Below are 16,367 nucleotides of genomic sequence, written 5' to 3'. Positions count from 1 at the left end.
ATGCTATAAAATATCTGTGTAACTGGTATCCGAGATGGCACTTATTCACTGTATGACAACGGACTCCTATTTTCTTGCCCACAGCACCAGGTTTTTGTGCTCCTTGTTAGGAGGTTGGCCAGCTTTGTCAGCTAAATTAATCGACTGCTTCCTAGCTGTAGCTACAGTCACGCACTCGAGCATTGCATGGGATCCTATGCACATAGGATGACCATGGGCAAAGAGAACATATGCTTAAATTGTGGGGTAAACAACTGATCAGTAGCTGGCATCCTAAATCGGTCACATCCCTGTTGTAGCATCTGTGATAAGACAGCAAAAAATAATTTGAACATTGAAAAGGGATGTGTGGGTATCCCTCGGGAATCCGACCTTCTCTAGCTAGAATCTATACAAATGAGCTCCCTTTTTCCGGGTACGCGCATGGTACTTACACACCACATTCGGCAAATAGCATGTCGTACACTCTTCTGACAACAAGTCTGCTTAATAAACTTCACAAATTCTTTGCTCTTGTTTATCATAATCAGAGGCACTTGGGAGTACTCACCATGTTCCTGCTCTGGTGGCTGCCTTGAAAAGTTACCGTGTCCATATCATATTTCGGATCCTTTCCACCCTGTAGTAAGTCTCTGTCCCTCTAAATTGACCTGTCGTGACCTTTTCTCATTATGTTTTCTGGAAAAACTGTAAGAATCCACAGCTTCCTCAAAACTTAGTTCTATATTTTTTTTAGGTAGGCTACATTTTTTTGGAAGAAAAGGATGTGAAATTTGTTCTCTGCTGGATTGAAGGAACCTCCTTCTCTGCTCAAGGGGAATTCACCGATATTTATGCCAGCTCGTGTTTTTTCGGCTCAACGAGGACTGCCTATTTTTGTTATGTCTTCGATAGTTTCAACTCTATAACCCAAAACTTCAGGTCAAAAGCAGCAGCTTCCAAATCCTTCAAGGCCGATAGCACTGAAATGACAGTGCTACATCTTTCAGTCCAGAAGGAAAGGTTAATGTAACCTTATTAAGCACTTTATGCATAGCCAAAAACAAGAACCATTCCTAAACTAAAGGGGCAACCATTTGGTAGCTAGCCAGAGTGTGCTTCCTTGGTGTTGAAGGTTTCAACTTTAGGGTGTTGAAGGTTTCAACTTGAGAGCCAGAGCCCACATCCTGCTGTGCAGCTTCAGAGGACCAACTTTAACTTGGCGCAGGTCGACTCTACTGCATGAACCCCCAGCACACTCCTCTATACATTTTCAACTTTTGAGGTGCAACTGTGAAAAACATCCTACACAGAGTCATTGTGAACCTGCAAGATGCACAAATTACACATTGAGTTCCCCTGCATACATGTAGGTTTGGTGAGCGATTAATTTAAGTCTAAAACCACCCATCTCTGAAGACAATGATTCTCCCCTCCAGACAGCACACACGTTAAATGGTGAAAATCATAATGTGAAGATGGTCTGTGCAATGCAGGTCACTGTGTCTTTCAGGTCAATGTCAGTTATACGGACTCCACTCATGCTTCAGTCCCAAAACAAAAAGAAACATTTCAAATAAACATCCTTTTTAAAGCTCGGCTTCTAAATGGTGAGGTAATGCCCAGCATTTGAAATGAGAACAGATTCACACTCCCAAAAATAACCCATGTAAGCACACAAACCCATCCTCCACAAGAAATTCAATGCTCACTTGTGTCTTGCCATCACGCACCACTCTCCAACACAAAGTCAATTCTGTTTCCCCACCTACACTGAAGTCAGTACTGACGTCTGCCTTTCTTCCTCATCTAGCTTGTTCGTTCTCATCATCATGCCCTCAAGCCAAAGCAAAACATGGCATAGCACAGATGACAGTGTTGAATACAGAAGTCCTTTATCTGTGTACAGTTTAAGAGTTTAAGAACAGCATTGCCATAGGCTTGCCATACTACTGCAGGTCAGGAAAAAATGATGCATTCAATTCAGAACTTTTAGCGGGGAAAGAATGGATGAATTCTGAGACTTGTGGGCTTGGTCGAGGCTTGCATCAATTGATTGAACACAACAAATGACAATGATCTGTGAAAGGCAAACCCAAGACAAAACGCACAATACCCTTCAGCAGTGAAATAATTCCTACATCAGCGTGTCCGTGCCCGCACCAGTCCTTAGACTGTTTTAAGCTGGGGATGAGGAGTCCACTGTCATGACCAATGCAATCATCGGTACACCTCCGGCTGGGGGTGATGTCTGAAAGCACTTTCAAAACAATAGCTTGTTTTTATTTCGCTACCGCCGATTTCAATTTTGCAGTCTGAAGTGTCGTATTAATAGGGGGAACTATTACCCAATATAATGCTATGTATTATATTAATCGACCTAGCAAATAAAGGCTTAAGTCACATTGTTGGAACTTACACTTCTGACCTTCAGGGCAGAGCAGAAGTCAGCAGTGTGTGTTTTAGGTCAATGAGTAATCCCACCGATCTTGAGTAGCAATACCACGCCTGTGCAGGTATGAGTTTCTCTTTCTGGAGTACTAGTAAGAAGGGTGGAAAGGGGACGTCAGTCTGTAGATACAAACAGGAGGGGGATATTCTGTTCAGAATTGCTCTCATTCAGCTGGATCCAGATATGGAAATTAACTCTAGCAGAGATCACTGTGTTGTGTATTTAATTTCTGCAAAATTGGCCAAGAAAACCTTTGTGATGGTTAAGAATATTTTAAAAAAAATATTTCTCACCCTTTATGATAAAACAAATCTCTCATGTGAATCCCTCTGCTTACCTGTACCAGTCCCCATGTGTACACTACAGCCATCCAGGGGTTCCCACCTTTGGAAGTGATCTTTGCTGGTGCCAAGACAATACCTACAGTAGAAAAATAGGTCGGTTTCTCAGACAAACACAGCATCCAAGGTTCCCCATTCTTGAAACATGGATTTAACTTCCTTTAAATAGTTATACGTCAGCCCCCACCAGAGCTGTCAAAAACAACACATTGCGCCAACATTCCTTTTCGACTTCAATTTTTACCTGGCTTACGTTATTTATAAATGGAAACTGACTGGCTACATCGATAACCTGCTCCCACGTTACCAGCTAATGGCAACCTCCAGCTGAGCCTCTGGTACAGCTCTGGACATGTTCCTAGACGCCATCATCTCTCCACCTCCCTACTCTTCAGCCCTCCTCCCCTTGAAGGTTCACAAACCATTCTGACAAAGCAGCTATCCACGTATAGGGCATACATTATGCCCATAACATAGCGGGGTGGTGGGTGATTTTGATAAGGTGGAAGATCCTACAAACCAAATTCAGTGCCAAAGAAAACATCAGGGGACTCATTATTAGCATTTCAAATCAACGATGAAACGTAACTTGCCATTAGTCTGAATTTCTATGAGACCTAAGAAAAGGTTTTTCAACTTAGCTAGTAACAGCCTAGGAAAGAAGACTAGCTAAACAAATGTCTAATTAATATGAAAGTTAAAACAAAAAGGTGGGCACAGAGCACCCACTGGTTTGTGAAAAACATGCAAGGTTTAGAAGATTTTAGATTTTTCACCTAGCCAAGAATATAACTGACTTATTAACAGTTTCATTGCCTTTGGGCAAAGTTTGTACTCTACAAGACTCATTCATTCATTCATGCAGGTGCATATTGGTCCCAATTGGTCCCAAATAAGGATTTTTCATTGTATTGTTTCTTCAACTCATTATGTACACATCAATATGGTGCCTTTTTATGACAAACAAAAAACTCCTTTGGAGAATTCTACAGCACTAAGAGTTAAAATACCTTACAAGCACCAAACGGAGTTGGAAGGCAACTTTTCTGTAAAAATGGTTCTCCAACATGGATATCCATCTGAGGATCACATGCTTTCAAACCTTACCCAGCAGACACTGAAGACCATGAAAGGACACTTGCATTTAGCTGGGAATTCTAAGGCATATTAGTCTGGCAGTGATCACATTTAGCAAACTAACTCATCTAAAAAGTAAATAGATAATTTGCAAAAGAGTTAGTAAGCAGAGCGACCCACTAGCAGAGCCTAATGATTTACTATACACTGGGACCAAGGTCTTCCAGAACAAAAGTCTGGTGAGTAACGTTCAAAGACTGGTCCGTCCAATTACCCTTGCATCCACAATGACAGACAGAAAGAGTTTTGTAAGCAAGGATGGGAATGGTAAGCAGCCTTACTGTTGGTGCAGCATGGACAAAGAAACTTGACAGCAATTTTGGCTAAACGGAGCACCAACTAATGAATCAACATCTTAGAAGTATTTCTTACAAAACTCCTGTCTGTAGGCCACAGCGGAAGTGTCAAGGATATCCAGGAGAAAGTGGATTCAACAAGTGGCATACACCACCTTGGCCCTCAGTGTACGAAAACAGAAGACTTTTGGGGAAGGAGACCAGAAACCTTACTGTAATCGGAGATGCACGGGACTACCCAAAACAGCAATCAATAGTTTGAGATCATGTTTCCCAGCCCAGGTAAAGGCATAGGAGCCCTAATTAGAATGTCAGTTGGTAAGCACCGACCAACAGCCTTGGTTTGGATTCCGACCGCCGTATTGAGATTACGACGGTCAGAACACAAACTGGCCGGTCAATCCGGCTGGCTTTTAACGGGCTCAAGGCGCCCATAGACCAGTTGGAAACCGAACATAACCCCTTATAGACTGCGTTTATGATGTCAGTTTCCAACATGCTTTCCCTAGCGGATTTTCCCGACATGGAAAGCGGCTTCTCGGCCCGGCCTACGGTTGTGGGCAGGGCCAGACTGGCCATAGCGGGCACCGGGCATTTCCCAGTTAGGCCGCTAGGGTGGGGGCCGGTTTTAGGCCCCTGGGGGACGTTTTTGTTACCTGGGTTTGGCAATATCGGCCCCCTGTAACAAAATCGGCCACACTGGCCCTCACAAACTGCTTGAGTGCACTCACCCGCACCCCGGGGGGGGGGGGGGGGGGGGGGGGCGGCTGAGCAGTTTGCCAGGGCCGGTTTCTGTTCCCAGTCCGGCCGAGGTTGTGGGGCGGGGGGGGCACCTATGGTGCCCCGCCCCCCCCTATAAATCCCTACACTGTGTGGCAGGCACTGCGAGGTGGCTGCTACATGGTGCAGGGATTTACAGTAATTCCCATTTCTCTATAGAAGCTTGTGCTGCAGCCGGTTTCTGACCGCCTGTAGCTCCTACAGGGAAAAGGGAGTTTGCGACCGCACCATGTGCGGTTGCATCGTAATTGCGGTTTCAGACCGCCGACACAAGGTCAGTCAGTTCTGAAGCCACAGAGATGTCGGCAACTCCGACCGACATCCTTCATGTATATTAAGATTTAGTCCTTAATACATCTTAACACTATTCACAAAGGTAAGTTACACTTATGAGTAATTTACACGTGTAATTTGCTTTCTGTGATGAGCCAAAAGTAATAAAGTTCTTCAAAAGTGTACACTCTCAAATCCACCCCCTGAAAAAGGGAAGGGGCTGGAGCCAAATCTACAAGTGTAAGTTAGTACAGTCAAAAAGAAACAGTAGTAAGCCCCCGCACCACACATGGCCAACTACTGATAGAACACAATTGCATAGAAAATAATGGAGACAGCAACTTGAAAAAAAAAAAAAGAGGTAATACTAAATTAAGTTACATTACTTCAAATATAAATACATATAATTTAAAATACATTTAAAAAACGAAAAAGTATATTTAATTATAAAATATTTTAACATAGCTTTGGATATATTAATTAATGTAACAGCAATTTTTATGAAAATATGATTAAATTAACTCCAAATATTTTATACAAAATAATGTTTATACTTTGTGGAAATATATGCTTTAATTTAAACTTCTGAAAGATAACTTTTAAATAATTTAATAGATTTAAATGAAAGATTTAATTCAAAAGTAAAACGTACATATAAAATTAATTTAGATTGATATTTACCAAAAATATTTCTACTAATTTATTATAGTTTAATGGACTTTAAAAAAAATATATATATTCCCCTATACATTACTATAGAGAGATTTCCATCCATAATGTGGAGTCTTGCTATGGTAAAGTATAGGGAAAAGTAAAAAGGAAAATGCTACTTACCAGTATGCATCTGTTTTGGCATTTAGAGCTGTAGATCCGTATACTTGTGCATAGATCGCCATCTGGTGTTGGGCTCGGATGTTTGCACTTTGTTTTGGTCTTGGAAGAAGTCTATGTAGTGACGAGGTAGGTGACTCCTCCTTAGGACGACAGTGCGCATGGGCATCGACTCCATCCCCAGATTATTTTGCCATGGAGGGTTATGATGGAGGTAATAAGAAATATAAAAGATATCCATCTGTAATGTATCTAAGTATGATAGTACTGGAACAGATCGAGGTTTCCGGGGAGGTGGGTGGGCGTATACGAATAGACAGCTCTAAATGCCAAGAACAGATGAATACTGGCATATGAGCTGTAGATCGTAGACTTGTGCATAGACTATACAGAAGTTACCTCTTCAGCGGTGGCTACCTGTATCTGTTGCAGTGGTTTGAAAAAGTGTTCTTAACACAGCAGGGCCCACACTAGCTTGTTTTGCTTGCACATCTACACAATAGTGCTTTGTGAAAGTGTGTGGTCTAGACCAAGTTGCTGCTTCGTAGATATCATCTAGGTGAATGTTCCCTAAGAATGCCATAGAAGCCCCCAGTTAGTATGTGGAATGAGCTCTAGGGGGAATGGTTAGTGTGCATTTGGCTTTAAGATAGCATATTTGTATGCATTTAACAATCCACCTTGCAATACCTGATTTGGAAATGGGATTGCCCTTATGAGGTGGGGAGAAAGCCACAAAGAGTTGTTTGGTTTTCCTAAAGGATTTTGTCCTTTCAATGTAGTCAAATATTGCTCTTTTAACGTCTAACCTGTGAAGAGCCCGTTCTGCCACAGAGTCTGGGTGTGGGAAAAAAACTGGGAGTTCAACAGACTGGTTAAGATGGAAGGCAGAAACGACTTTAGGTAAAAAGTGTGGGTTAGGCCTAAGAACCACTTTGTTATGATGGATTTGTAAAAATGGTTCTTGTATGGTTAATGCCTGGAGTTCACTAACTCTTCTGAGAGATGTGATCGTGACTAGGAAGGCTACTTTCTAAGTGAGGTACTGTAGTTCGCATTTGTGCAGAGGTTTGAAAGGGGGACCCATGAGTCTAGTAAGAACAATATTTAAATTCCATACTGTAGAGGGTGGAGCTCTAGGTGGACTTATTCTTTTAAGTCCTTCCATAAATGCTTTAATAGCGGGTACTCTAAACAAAGACAAGTGTTTGTATGGATGTTTATGCTAGGTTACATTGTTGTAGGTGCAGGAGATAACATGATGTTTTGAATAGAAGCATCTAGTGGATTGATTTTGTTATTTGTACAGTAAATTACAAAATCGGTTCCACTTTGCGTTGTAACATGCTCTGGTGGTAGGACGTCTAGCTTTTTTAATGATGTTCATGCAGTCTGGTGGGAGATTGAGGTAACCGAACTCTAAGACTTCAGGAGCCAGATCGCAAGATTGAGTTGATTGGGATGTGGGTGTCTTATCTCTCCATGGTTCTGAGTGAGAAGCTTGGGTGAGAGGCGCAGTTTTTGATGAGGAACTACTGATAGTTGCAAGAGGGTTGTAAACCATGGTTGTCGGGCCCATGTCGGAGCAACCAGGATCATTCTGAGGGATGCGGTTTGAGCTTCCGAACCACTAACGGAATTAGTGGATGAGGCCGAAAAGCAGCAAATTTGTCTGACCAGTTCATCCATAGCGCATTGCCTTTGGACAATGGGTGTCGATACCCGGATGCGAAGCTTGAGCATTTTGTGTTTTGATGTGTGGCGAACAGATCTATTTCTGGCTGGCCCCACATGTGGAAGAATTGAAGAAGAACTGGAGGATGAAGTTCCCATTCGTGGATCTGCTGTGTTTGACGAGTGAGCAGATCTGCAATCTGCTTGTGTACCCCTAGGAGGTGTTCTTATATATGTTTTGCGGAATGGCCCATCTCCATATGCTTCGAGCTAGGTGCGAAAGCTGTAGAGTGAGCAGGTCCCCCCTTGTTTCTGTATGTAGTACATTGCTGTCAGATGGTCTGTGTGGACTAGGACAGCTGTGCCTACTAGATGGAGTTGAAAGGATTTTAGTGCTAAAAAAATTGCCAGTAGCTCCAGGTAATTTATGTGGTGCTGTTTTTGCCGGGGGTCCATATACCCTGGATGGTGTGGTTCTGAAGATAAGTTCCCCAGCCGGTGAGCGATGAGTCTGCTGTTAATAATATCTGTGGAACTGGGTCGGGGGAACGGCCGCCCTTTGGAAAGGTTTTGTGTGTTCCAGATCTGTTACTGACCTAGAGCCCGGTTCCACTGACGTGCCAAACACTCCTGTAAGGGACGCATTTGGAATCTTGCATAAGGGAAGATGAAAATGCAAGAGGCCATAATCATGATGAACTGCATGAACACTCGATCTGGTATTGAGTGCGGAGGCTGAAATTTGGATATTAGAACTTGCATACTGCTTATCCTGAGAGGGTTGGGGTATGCTAAAGCTTTTGGAGTGTCTATTGTAGCACCTAGATATTGTTGTGTGTTGGACGGTTGGAGGTGGGATTTGGTGAGATTTGCCGTGAATCCCAAGTTGTGAAGCAGCTGGATTGTTGTGTGTGTTGTACACAGATGCTGTGTGACTTCGCTTTAATGAGCCAGTAGTCCAGATAAGGGAACACGTGAATGTGTTGTCTTCATAAGTGAGCTGCTACTACTGCGAGGCACTTGGTGAAGACTCTGGGTGCTGTAGTCACTCCGAACAGAAGGACTTTGAATTGATAGTGTTGACCGTCCACCACGAACCCGAGATATTTCCAGTGAGCGGGGTGAATGGGAATATGAAAGTAGGCATCCTTTAGATCTAGAGTGGAGAGAAACTCGCCTTGTTGAAGCAGTGGGAGCACCTGTTTGAGAATAACCATGTGCAAGTGGTCTGACTGTATGTAGAGGTTTAACAGTGAGGTCCAGTATTGGCCTGAGAGTCGTCCTTTTTTGGGATTAGAAAGTATAGGGAGTAAACCCCAGTGCCTTGATGAGGCAAGGGGACGGGTTCTAGTGCATGTTTTTGCAATAGACAGAGAACCTCTTGTTTTAGAAGAGTCAGATGCTCTGAAGACATTGGATGTTGTTTGGGACGCATATTTGGGGGAATAGAGGTGAGTTCCAGGCAATACCATACTGGATAATTTGTCTTACCCACTTGTCTGTTGTAATAGAATTCCAGACAGGTAGGAACTGTGTAAGGAGTCACCCGACAGGAGTGGGATGATTGGGGGGGGGGGAGAAGTGGAGGGAAGTCACTGCTTGGTGGTAGGGGAGGTGCAGGTATGGTTACTGTGACCTCTTCCCTTACCATTTTTGCCTCTGTACCCTCCACAAAAGTATCCTCTGGAGGAGTTGTTTTGATAGGGATCTTCTAAGAAGAAGAGGGATGCTCCAAGCCAATAGTTTTGGAGCCAGCCCTGTAGAAGGAGCGTTGAAATGAACCTCTAGGGGTTTGCAAGGCCCCCATGGCCTTGGCAGTCTCCGTATCCTTTTTTATCTTCTTTAAAGATGTATCTACTGTGGGCCCAAAAAGGTGCTCTTGGTCAAAAGGATGATTAAGAATAGCGGACTGCAATTCCTGTTTGAATTCAGAGATTCGGAGCAAAGCGTGCCTGCGTAACACAACGCTGGTATTAATAGCACGAGAGGCAGTGTCTGCTGCATCAAGCGCACATTTGATGGACTTATTCGTTAGTAATTTTCCCTCCTGTATAAGGTCCTTAGCGTGGTCTTTAAATTGGTCAGGAAGATGTTGCATTAGCTTTTCAAGCTCATCATAGTGAGCTCTGTCCCATCTGTCCCACAAAGCTTGGGCATTGGCAATCCGCCAATGATTTGCAGCTTGTGATGCGATGCATTTTCCAGAGGTGTCTATAAGTTTGGATCCCTTATCAGGTGGAGGGGTGTCGTCTGTGCTTTGTGAACTTTATCTCTTGCGTGCATTAGACACAACAAGAGAATCTAGAGGGACCTGACCTTTAATGTACAGTGGGTCATTGGGAGCTGCCTTGTAATTGATCTATTCTGGTGTTAAGAATCATGTCTCTGACATGTGCAGGTTTTAACATGCCTTTTAACATTGGCAGGGTGTGTGTGGACTTATGTGGGTGTAAATGTTTCCAGTAAAAAGACTTCCTCTAAAGGGACAGAGAGTAACTGTACCCCGTGGTACTGAGCAGCTCTATTATTGAGTTGCACAAACCCAATATTGTCATCTGGTACTGATGGCCTAGAGGGATACAGGTTCGGGTCATGGTGTGGGTTGGGATCTGTGTTGTAATCATCCCAAGGATCTGGATCGTGTGGAAAGGTACCTGCGTCATCTTTATCTGGATCTCCATTCTCACCCACATCACTATAGTCATTGTCATCATCCTGTGGTTGAGGTGAAAACTTATGTTTTGGGGAGTGTGCTGGAGAAATTAGCAGATTTGGATCGGCTGGAGAAGGAGAGAGGTGGAGTAGTGTTAGTGCCCATCTCTTTTCACTTCAAGGGTATTTCAGTATCCATTTTTCTCTTATTAGGAGGCTTGGCGACAACTTTGTCAGTCTCTGGGTCAATGTAGACAGTCTGTTGTTTCGGATCCGAAAAATCTGTTGGAAGTTGTTGTACGGGTACAATGTCCTTTGTCGGTGCAGAAGATTTAGGGTCAGAATGTTGTTTGGCCCGTGTCTCCGAAGCTTTCTGTGGTGTCCTGGGCTCTTTAGCTTTCGGCATGGGAGTTTATGGTTCAGAGTGTTTTTTCGGTTCCGAAGTTTTGTTTGGCTCCAAATACTTGTTCGGCTCCTAATGTTTGCCCTTTGTTTGTTTCAATGCCGAGGGCTTCAGCGCCGATGAAGAAGGGCGTGGTACCTCCTTGGTTTTAGACTTCGGTGCCAAAGGTGATTTTTCGGCACCAGAATGGGGTTGGCTCAATCCCGAGCCGTAAGGCTTTTCTTTTTGTTCCATCGTCAGGCCCGAGGGCGGGGCGTCTGAGGTGTGTTGACTGTGTCGACCTGAGTCCGAGGGCGAAGGTGTTACCGGAGCCTTAGGTTTGGTTTTGGTTGGGAGAGGGGTTTCGGTACCCACGGACCGCTGAGCCGGGGCGACTGCCTGGTCTTCGGCGTCTGAGTCGTCAACTTCGGAGACAGATCTACCCTTCATCAGCATGTTGTTTCGGCTGGAGATTGGGATCTGCTCCGAAGATATACTGAATCGAGCTGCTTCCGCGAGACATTTCGTGACATCAGGCCCAACGGTCACGGATGATTCTCTTCGACCTGAAAGATGGACAGGCCTCGCAGTTTTTGTCTTCGTGCTCCGGGGAAGAGGCAGAGGCTACATACCTCGTGTAAGTCCGTGTGTGGGAATTTAGCACCACACCCAGGGCATTTTTTTTAAATTAGTCCTTTCCACTGACTGCTGGCGTGGTTGGCGCGGATAGGCCCAACGGCCCGCGTCGAAGATATTGTTATATTTCGAAAAGGAAACGCGATCGATACAATACCGTCGAGTGGAGAGGGATTGTGCGTCGAAGGGGGTTCGAAAACGACACAGACCTGGAGCGCAGCAAATCACATCCAAACCCGATGGCGGAAAAAAACAATCTGGAGATGGTCTATGCCCATGCGCACTATCGTCCTAAGGAGCTCATATGCCTCGAACAGAAAGTTTATTTAACACAAAGAAATAATATTGTTATGTACAACATTAATGCAAATTAATTTTACATGTTTTTAAATGTAGATATATTAAAATTATGTTTTTAAGTTGGAATTCAAAATAAATTGGCACCAAAACAAACACATTTTTTAATAACGTAATTATCAGAAGTGATGTTTTGAATTAAGTGATTTAATTATAGGTTAATAAAAATTAATGTTACATTAATTTATAAATTCGAAAAAGGTTACCATTTTATAATTACAAAATAAAGGTTTTCTTTTTTTTGATATTATTTCAACATTAAATGACATTTATTTATATCATCATTTTAAATAATTTAACATTATTTCCTGCAGGATTTTATTTTAAGTCCCTACTGCCATTATTTTCTATGGGAGGGTGTTGCAGTACTGTTGGCCGGCCTTGTATGGTGCTGGACCTACACCCGCTCTGAGTTAGAGTAAGTTACAACTAAACATACTGAAGAAAAAAAAACACATTTTCTGAACAAGCCTCATTGTGTTTAAATTTGAGTCTCTAACACAAATTGGGTTCTATTTTCTATATGTGTTCATTTAGCATGAGTTTTGCTTTGCTTGCGCAGAGTCTTTTGTGTTAACATTGGCACATGCTTATTTCCACACTGCTCGTGTTAACAGCTGAAGGGAAACCTTCCCGCTTCTATATTGCTAATTATTTACTGCAGCTAGTGTTCATTTTTAAAAATGTATTGCAAGCAGTTACCCCTTTACTCTTACGTTTGGCCTGGAAGATTTTCTCCTAGCAGTCTGTAAAATAGACCAGTCAGAACTGCACAAATGGTCATAAATCGAACTCTCCAGTACAAATTGGCCACAGAGAGAGAGTAAGGGTAGGGCTGCACCCACTGACTCTTGATGAGAGGAAGTCCTCTTCATCTGGAAGTCATAAGGCTAAAACAAGAGAACCAGTCCCAGTCCCACAGGGTGACCCCAGACTGCAGTGATGTTGAGAAGGAGCTTCTCCGTTTGTTGATCTAAGACATGGCTGTAGTACTTCTTGATAAGGAGCTACACTTCAGCCCACACAAGGAAGGACAAATATGACCTGGGAGCCAAGAAAGACAGAAAACCACCCTTAACTCTCTGCCCAGCACAGCACTGATGAATGACAACCTCTGGGACTTGTTGACTGAGGACTTTCCAGAACAGCAAGGAGGTGACAGGAGAGGTAGCCCTCAGTATATAACGGTTGCCATGCGAAAAATGTTCTCACTAACCAGTAATGTATGCCAGTGTAAATGTTCACCCCCCCCTTGCTGATGTAACTGGGCAGCTACTACTTGCATCAACATGATGAGCCCATCTGAACTAGAAGGGAAGCATTTTGTACCGCTAATCTCAGCAACTATTTATGTGGGAGTCACATTGAACCACAGAAGTAAGCATCCCTAAGGTTGAGAGCAAACACCTGTCACCATCTTGAACAGAAAGTTTCAAAATAGTTAGAGGAGACTTGGCCACTGAAAAAGAAAAAAAGAAAAAGAAAACACTAGAGCAAACTGTTTCTTCCTTTGGTCCCGGGGAATAGCTGCGACTGAGCCCAGAAACAGCAGATTGTGTGTTTCTAGCACAGGATGTGCTAAACTAGAAGCATTGGAACAAGAGTGGAGTAGAGGGTGGCACTGGGAGAAGGAGTAGTGTTAACAGACTATGGTAGGCAAATACACTTTTTATGCGTGATAGAGGAAGAAGTGTTGCATTCTTTGAGATTATTTGCAGTTTTCCTCTCCTGGGGCTGTATAGAGTTCTTCTGGCAGTGTCTGAAATAGGTCAAGTTGTGAAGACCCTGTGATAACAAGCGAGGTCTGTTTTTTATAGGAAGAAGTAGCATGCTAATGCATAGAGCTACAGGCTGATTTGGAAGACATAACTGCTAGAAGTTTTGTAGAACATGCTCTGGATTTGTACCATCAACAATGAACAGACCATAAAAGCTACTTCCAGTCAAATGGTCAAGTACGCTCCCCTTGGCCTCATATGTAAAAGGACTTCTATACGGCTTGATGCCTCACAACCATCGCAAGAATCACACTATTGGCAGCACAATCAATTTCTCCAGGTACTGTCCAGCAGTGAAAACTAGCCGGTTTGCCTTTGATCACAGCTCAATACAAGACAAATATATCCCCTCACATGCCAATATTCTGGATCTCGGTAATCTGTTTAGATCACTTCTCCTCCAAGCAACTGTTTACCTTTTGATGCCACACTCTGCTGCCTCTTATTTTTTCAGTCACTTTAAGATCTTCTTCATGCATCACACCAAGTAGCACGCTGAAAGCGCAGCGACGAGCTCCATTGCCAATGGTGTCAATGTACTTGGCTTCCACATCCAAATGCACAAAGATCATCGATTCAAGACTCAAATCAGGAATATTTATTTAGCGCACATATCACCCGGAAGTCTCATGGCGCTTTGCGGAATATTCGGAGTTGGTTTGGACAGAAGCCAGTTAGGAGTCGAACAGCTATGTTTTTAGCTCCCTGCGTAAACAATTATGATCTGAGATAACGCGTAAGTGTAGAGGCAGTTTATTCCAGAGAGTTGGTGCGAGGAAAGAAAAAGATCTCCCCCCCCCCTTTCTTACGGCACGAATTTTGATGGGTGTTAGAAGGAGTTTGTTACTGGATCTTAAAGCCCTGCATGGCCGGTACCAAATTAGTTTCTTTTTCCAGTAAACGTGACTATTGCTGTACATGTTCTTATGGGTTAGGAAGAGAATCTTGAAACGGGTCCGCTTCCTTACAGGAAGCCAGTGAGGAAGTCTTAAGTTGGGTGCCGAAGGGGATCCCGAAGGGAGATTCAGAACCAGCCTGGCAACAGTATGCAGGACTTGGAGCCTGGTAAGAAGATCTTCATTTATTGAAGACAGCAAAGCATTTCTGTAATCCATACGGTTGATGATCAAACCTTGGAATAGTGGCTTCTAGGCTTCCATCGGGAGCCAATTAAAAACTTTGCATAAATTTTGCATAATGCCAAAACAGGAACCAATTAGGTAGTTGACCTGGTCTTTCATAGACAGTTGGTTGTCTATTTGGATGCCTAAGTTCCGAACTGATTGTCTTGGCACTGGTGAAGGGTTTGAGGCCATCAGTCACTTGACCAGTGTGGATGTGCTTTGCCAAAAAACGATTTCAGTTTTTTCTCCGTTTAGCTGTAGGTGATTTAGGTTCATCCACCTGTCGATATGGGTCATATAATTTTTAAAACATGATTTCGTGTCTGGGCCAAGAGTGATCAGGACCAGAGTATCGTCGGCGTATGACACTACATCAAAGCCATAGGATCTGATCAGCTTGGCCAGTGGAGTTACATAAAGATTAAAGAGCATCGGGCTCAGAATAGAGCCTTGAGGCACTCCCATCCTTACTGGCCTATTGCTGGAAACGATGTCATCAATCTGAACTGTGGTGACTCGATCAGTTAAGTAGCTCCTCAGCCATTTAAGGGCTTTCCCTCAGACACCAATCCCCCAGAGTCTAACATCTAAAATGCTGTGGGAGATGGTGTCTGAAGCAGCAGATAGGTCTAGCAGGACAGGAATAGATGATTGTCCTCTGTCCAATGCTAGACTGATGTAATCTGTAACTTCTACCAGTGCTGTTTCAGTACTGTGGGCGGCCTTAAAACCGGACTGTGACGAGACCAGTAAACCATGGCTTTCCAGATGAGTGAAGAGCTGTCTATTGACCAATAATTCCAGCATCTTCCCAAAATAGGGGAGAAGCAAGGTAGGGCGATACTTTATTGGAAGTTTAGGGTCAGTGGTAAATTTTATATTAGGATTGGCCTGACTCTGGCGGCCTTCCATATCTTTGGGACAACAGCTTGTGACAGCGAGCTATTAAATAGGTCATTGAGATGGTCAAGAAATACAGGCGCAATGGTTGGGAGGAAACGTGGTGGTATGGGATCCACAGGTGATCCAGATTTAATTGTTTTCCATAGCTCTAATCACATCTCACAAATTGCATAAAGAGAATTCTTCCAAAATGGGAGGGGAACCGGTGGAATCGGAGAGATGATTTCCTGAGATATTAATGTCTTCTTGAGGTGAAAAGGAGCTGTGAAAAACATTAATTTTGTCATCAAAATATTTAGAAAGGGAGTCCACCCAGTTCTGCGAGGTGGAAATAGATGACTGAACTGGAGGGGACATGAATTCTTTTAGGAAATTGTAAAGCTCCTTATTAGAGTTTGCTGCTTTTTCTATCTGATTTAGGAGAAACTATTTTTTGCTTGTTTGATGTTCTCCAAATAGCTACGGTGGTTATTTTTATATTTTTCGCGGTCTGTCTGGCTTTTGTTTTTTCTCCATTTCTGTTCGGCCGTTCTTCAGGAGAGCTTTATTTTCTTCAGTTGTTCCATGAACCAAGGTGCGGTTCTGGGTTTAAATTTAACTTTAGTAAGGGGGGGGGGCAACTTTATTTAGCACAGATGTTATAGCTCCCTCGAGGGAAATTGCTGCCAGATCGATGTTATCTGCTTGGCATTTAGGCGGACGGTTAAAGTGAGTTGAAAAGGAGATGGGAGTGACTTTCCGCCATGACCTTTGCCATTTAAGTTCGTTCTTA

At 43.3% G+C, this 16,367-nt stretch overlaps 1 protein-coding gene across 1 annotated transcript in view; it reads right to left on the bottom strand.

Moving 5' to 3' along the window:
• Nucleotides 1–16,367, bottom strand: part of SLC12A9 (solute carrier family 12 member 9) — a 194,250-nt gene that overhangs the window by 39,361 nt on the left and 138,522 nt on the right. Inside the window, exon 9 of the mRNA XM_085639354.1 lies at nt 2,769–2,851. Within this exon, the coding sequence (XP_085495480.1) occupies nt 2,769–2,851 (83 nt within the window). The remainder of the gene's footprint in view (nt 1–2,768; nt 2,852–16,367) is intronic.

Source organism: Triturus cristatus, chromosome 12 (genome assembly GCF_964204655.1).
Source record: "Triturus cristatus chromosome 12, aTriCri1.1, whole genome shotgun sequence".
Lineage (NCBI taxonomy): Eukaryota > Metazoa > Chordata > Amphibia > Caudata > Salamandridae > Triturus > Triturus cristatus.
The sequence above is the reverse complement of the archived record's forward strand: the minus strand, read 5'-3'. Positions and strand labels throughout refer to the sequence as shown.